At 37.1% G+C, this 6,000-nt stretch overlaps 1 protein-coding gene across 1 annotated transcript in view; it reads right to left on the reverse strand.

Moving 5' to 3' along the window:
- The window catches only part of IQCM (IQ motif containing M), a 361,168-nt gene extending 355,755 nt beyond the window's left edge, over positions 1–5,413 (reverse strand). Inside the window, exons 1-3 of the mRNA XM_028492548.1 lie at positions 5,353–5,413; positions 4,833–4,915; positions 2,418–2,685 (exon numbers count right to left, since the gene is read on the reverse strand). Of these exons, the coding sequence (XP_028348349.1) occupies positions 2,418–2,685; positions 4,833–4,915; positions 5,353–5,413 (412 nt within the window). The remainder of the gene's footprint in view (positions 1–2,417; positions 2,686–4,832; positions 4,916–5,352) is intronic.
- Positions 5,414–6,000: the final 587 nt, after the last annotated feature.

Here is a 6,000-nt window from a genome sequence, read left to right on the forward strand (position 1 = left end):
CCTTCTTGAGTTAACACTTATTCATCTTTCAAAATTTACCAGACTTTAAATCTCCTGGGAATCCATCCCTATTCCTAAATCTGAATCAGGTATCTTTCCAATTGATTTCAAAGCAGTACAGCTTGTTTTTATTATAGTCGGTAACACTGTACTATAATCATCTATTTATCCGCCTTCATGCAACCACACACAAATTATATATAGCAAATTTCAACTTCTTGAGGGCAAGTAGCATATTTTTTATCTCTATATATCTCACCTAGTAAATAAATGTTGGTTGAACAAATGCATGAACCCCACAGTTTCAGTACAGCAGCGACCCACAACATCAATCTTGAATCTTCACCTATCTCTCTCTTAGGTGTCAGACCTCCATTTCCAACTTCCTAATGGTTATCTCCATATGCATGTCTACTTAATAGGTCTAAAACTGAATTTGTTATCTTTTACCTCCCTTTCTTCACCTGCCCTAAATCTGCTTCTCCCTCTGAATTCCTAACTCAGCTTAATGATGTCTGTTGAGCTTTCCAGTCTAGAAACCTGAATATCTTTCTTTAGGAATTCTTTGGTCAAACAAATTGGTGATAGCCAAGGTTAAAAAACATTAAACAGATTTCTTTTCTGTAGTATTTCTTAGAGTTTTCAATATATTAATGCTCAATATGTATCTCCAAGAAGTAAATGCATTTTTTCAAACTCACCTTACCAAAAACACTTATGTCAACGTGAATCACTCAGGACTAGTGTTCTGAAAACTACACTTTGAGAAATGCTGCTGGAACATCCCTCCTCCACACTTTATGCTTCACTACTGCCCTACTTTAGGCCCCTGCCATCCCTTACACAGACCATCTCTTTCCTGGGCAGCTTCCTTTCTTATCTCTCTGCCACCATTCTCTTCACAGCCTCTACCACCAGTTTTATTTTTCTAAACCAAAAGAATTGGTCATACCTCACCCCCATCATCACTGGCTCTCCATTACACATAGGGTCAACTCCTAGGTCTGCTATTATATTCACATCAAAACCTAGCCTCACCCCTCTCCCCAACTTCATTTCTTACCATTTCTCTCCTTTCCCAAAACATATCACTTTCTTTTGTCCTTCAGAGCTTTAATATTTTTCTCCCACTGTTCAAAATGGCCTATCCTGTTACCACCTACCTTTAACAAACTTCTCCTTAAAACCCATTTCTAATGAGATCTCATCTGAGAATGTTTCATTCTGGCATCTGGTTGGTTACTCCTCAGTGTTTCCATAATGATTTGTACTGACTCTAGTACAGCAGTTGTCACACTATATGATAAGAAATTACCCAAGTATTTATCTCCACCATTACTCTCTGAGCCTTTTAAGCTTTGTTTCTCCAACTCCTAACATACTGCCTGGCACAGAGCAGGCACTCATTGAATGAAAAAATTCAAATGAATGAATAACATAATAAGCAATAACAAAAGAGGGAAAACGCAGATGAAGTTATGAAAGCTTATAACTAGAAATGTACTTTAAGAGGTCATTCCAGCCAGGAAAAGCAGTTAGTCTCAGAAAACAGTATAACTTTGCTTAAAGAGACCTCCAGGTTCCACCTTACCAAGTTCCTGAAAGAGAATAAACCTTTATCACGGGTCTTCCCTGGTGGCGCAGTGGTTGAGAATCTGACTGCTAATGCAGGGGACATGGGTTCGAGCTCTGGTCTGGGAAGATCTCACATGCCGCGGAGCAACTGGGCCCGTGAGCCACAACTACTGAGCCTGTGCGTGTGGAGCTTGTGCTCCGCAACAAGAGAGGCCGCCACAGTGAGAGGCCCGCGCACCGCGATGAAGAGTGGCCCCCCGCGATGAAGAGTGGCCCCCGCTCGCGGCAACTGGAGAAAGCCCTCGCACAGAAACGAAGACCCAACACAGCCAAAAGTAAATAAAGAAATAAAAATTTAAAAAAACAAAACAAAACATGGCTGCTTCCAGCAGAGAGAAAGCAGAACAGGGATCCAGACCATGTTTTAAAAAAAAAAAACTTTATCACAACTGGTCTTAAAGGAAACTCTATAGCTCCCAAAAATCCCTTTAGGGTTTTGGGGGGACACACTCACGAATAGCTTGCCTACCTTACCTACCCTGCTCAACAACAGAATCCAGAGCCACGAGCCTCTTCATGCTCTAGGAACAGTGTCTGTTGGAAGAAGTGGCTAACCCGTTTTGTTCCCCTGCATTCCTCTCTCCCATTAGGATGCCCTCTTCTCAATTTCTGGTGGCTCCCAAGAGGTTAGCAGCTCTTTTAATCATGCCTCCCTACCTTTCACTGCTAACATTTAAAGTGTAGGATTTTGTTTGAACAAGGAAATTCCATTACAAGCACACCATAAGCAAACAGTTTTGCCCGCTGGCTTGCTAAATGTCTTTGCTCCACCAAAAACTTACCTTTCACAATTAGATCTATAGACCCCTTGTATTTTTTTTTTACATTGAAAATGTGTGGCTCCTTGAAAGAAGTTCGTGATGGAGCCTCCTCAGAATGTCCACTTTTGGAACAGTCTTTGGGAAAACAAATCATTTTGTATGCTGCCTGAAGTTCTTGGACCATATCAAGTGTTTCCTTTTTTTTGGTCTCCAAAGGTATGAATTTGCTAGATTTCCGTTTCTGATGTTTATTTCTAAAGACATTTATAGAAGTACCTGGAACTTTATTCTATGAACAAAACAAAAATAAATTTAATAAAATTTAATTTTAATATTAACTGTATAAAAATTATGTAATAAATTTTGTTAATAAATTAATAAAATTATATCCACTAAATATATTTTACAAAGTACCTTACTGTATAAGATTTACTTAAAGCACATGACAATAATCAGATAATGTAGATGTTATCCTTTATAGTTCTCCAAAAGCCCTTAACAAGCATGAGGGATACATTCAACTTAAAAAATATATGAATTTTAAAATAGTAATTTTTTCCTCAAATGTGATATTTTCTTATACAGCTTTAAAGTCCATTTTAAAATAGAAGTTTTCAAATAGACATATAAGAATTTATTTTCAACCATCTTTGGAGAATCTTCAAATGTCAAAAAAATGCTAACGCCCCGAAAACTCTCTGTTGAACCAGAAATAACTGCTCATACATGGAGGTAGATTCTCAGAAAAAGTATATTACTAATAGGATATGTATTTTAGATCCTTTCAATCACTTAATTGCTTATTAATTTTGACTACTTTGAGCAACGGAAAAATAATACAGTCCCAGGTCTCTGACAGGCAATTATCCAAACAATGATAATTGTTTTAGTCTAGTAATTCTCTGGCCCACAGATAGAGCTACAGCTCTCCTCCTCCCCACAAGAAAAGATTTAGACAAATTCAAGCTGTTGCCAACTCAAGATGACAATGAGGGGACTTCCCTGGTGGTCCAGTGGTAAAGAATCTGCCTTCCAGTGCAGAGGACACGGGTTCAATCCCTGGTTGGGGAACTAAGATCCCACATGCCGCGGGGCAACTAAGCCCATGCCCCACAACTACTGAACCCGCGCCTCAACTAGAGAGCCCGCGGGCCGCAAACTACAGAGCCCATGCGCCCTGGAGCCTGCACGCCACAACTAGAGAAGAGAAAACCCACGCGCCACAGCAAGAGAGAAGCCCGCGCACTATAAGGAAAGATCCCCCATGCCGCGACTAAGACCTGACACGGCCAAAAAAAAAAAAAATAGAAGATGCCAATAAGGAGGTTTTAGTACACTAGTATTACATTTTACCAAGCAACCAAAGGTAGAATATTATGCTGTTATTATTAGATAAAATTCGAAAAATAGGTCAAGGTTCTAAGGCACAGCTATCTAACTGTGAAGACAGTGAACTTTTCATCTCACATGCCTACTAGTGAAATCAAATACTTTTAATTGATTAGAGGCAAAAATTAGTTAAGCAATGTTAACAATGTTGATTACAAGATTAAAACCACCTATGGTCAGTCTCAGCCTAGAGGACCATTCAAAAGAAACACATGCAAAAATTATAATCCTCTTCCCCCTCACAGTAAGCATGGAAAAATACTTAAAATCTTTATTTAAAATTCTGGGTTTTTTTTAAGTATTCAAAATGGAGAAGAATAGTGTGGCACACAGTAAACCATCCTAAGTGCCCTGCCCTCACCTGTCTCCCCAAAGGCCCATTCTCATAACGGCAGCTGCTCCCCAAATTACCCATCTCCTCTGTAGACGCTCTCCTCCACAATTTCACCCTGTAGCCACCCTCCTGCCTCTTTGCCACCCCTTTCCCTTTCATTCCTTCTCACCTTCCAAATCCATGCCATTAAGCAATTATTTATTGAGCGAGACACAAGGCTTACTGCTAGAGATGCAACATTCAAAAAAAGACAGTTACTGCCCTCAAGGAGCTATTAGACTGGTAAACAGTCCTAATACAAAGTGATGTGGGAGAAGATACAGGTAAGCATGTCATGCAGGTGGCATAAGAGAGACGCATCTCACAGTATATTTTCTAGTTTAGCTTTGCCTAACAGTGTTTAGAGAGGGATATTTACTTGAGATATTTAATCCAAAAACTTGTTATAATTCATCAACAGGAAACATTAAAAATTAAATTAAATGTGCAAACTTAAAATATATGTAATTAAATAAGCTGTAGAGCTAAAAAAATCTTTTTAAATTTTTAAATGCAATCTGAAATCAATTTTAATAGCTAGTAAGGATTTCATTTTCTCTTCTATTCAAAATCTATTAGGGTTCATGCAATCATTTGGATCAATTATTGTAGTATATAAAAATTGCTATTAGTTTCCTGAAAAATACAGTGTTAGATAAATGCAAAGCACTAACCTCATTTATTTTCTTACAGTGTTGGGCAATGAGAGTTTTTGCTTCTTGAAAAAAATCTTGCTTGGGAATCTCTAATATAGGACCTAAAATAGAAACAGAGAAATAGTTTATTTTTTTTAATGTAGTTAATGTACTTTCTTAACCAAAAATGGCAAAACTATGAAACTGAAATTTGGAGAGTTATGAATTTGCAAGATGTTATAAAAAGAAAATTTTATAAGTGGATGTTTTAAGTGAATGCAAAAGAAGTTAATGTAATGTTCCTTTAATGTAATATTTTACTTTATAAAAAACAGCTTACAATGGTCAGAGTGTTAAGTAGATTATCCTAAATTATTAAAGTCCAGGGAGACCAAAGAAAACACACAAAATTGATATCTCCTTTAGTTCTGAAAGTTCTTTAAATACAGAAGACACAACATGATTTGGACACAAAAATTATTAGTAAGTCTATCCGTGTTTTCTATACCTGATGACTAATTAATATGGCTGTACATTTCTTCAAGAATATTTACCTTACAACTTGATAAAATTATAACTGCATAATAAAACTCAAAAGGTTTATTAAGTAGGAATAGCATTGAAATAAAAATATACGTACCTACAAGTGGGTAACACTATAATGATAACTCGTCTCTCATCTGTATTTTCCTAAGATTCTTATTCATTTTACCCAGATCTATGTATAGAATTCTATAGCGTGTACATAGAATACATCATCTTCATTTAGTCTCGTCTAAGATTTCCTACTTATATATTTCCCTTATTATTAGCTGATTCTGACGTTTTTAAGTTTCTTGGCTTTCTCCTCCTAACCTGGACTCAGTAAAATTTAAATATATTACTTATCAAATTAGCTTTTCAGTCTGGCCTGTATGCTCCCCATTTCTTTAATTACACCTCCTTTAGTATCCTTGGGATCGAGATTTTCTCTCTCTTCTTTTCATCTACTCAAATTTTAAGCCATTAAAAACTCCATCTTCATGCAAATCAAAACCACAATAAGATACTATCTTAGTCTGTTTGGGTTGGTATAACAAAATACCACAGACTGGGTAGGTTATAAACAACAAAAATTTATTTATCTCAGTTCTGGAGGCTGGAAGTCCAATATCAAGGTGGCAGCATGGTCGGGTGAGGGCCCTCTTCCTGGTCGTAGATGTCTAGT

Source organism: Physeter macrocephalus, chromosome 7 (genome assembly GCF_002837175.3).
Source record: "Physeter macrocephalus isolate SW-GA chromosome 7, ASM283717v5, whole genome shotgun sequence".
NCBI lineage: Eukaryota > Metazoa > Chordata > Mammalia > Artiodactyla > Physeteridae > Physeter > Physeter macrocephalus.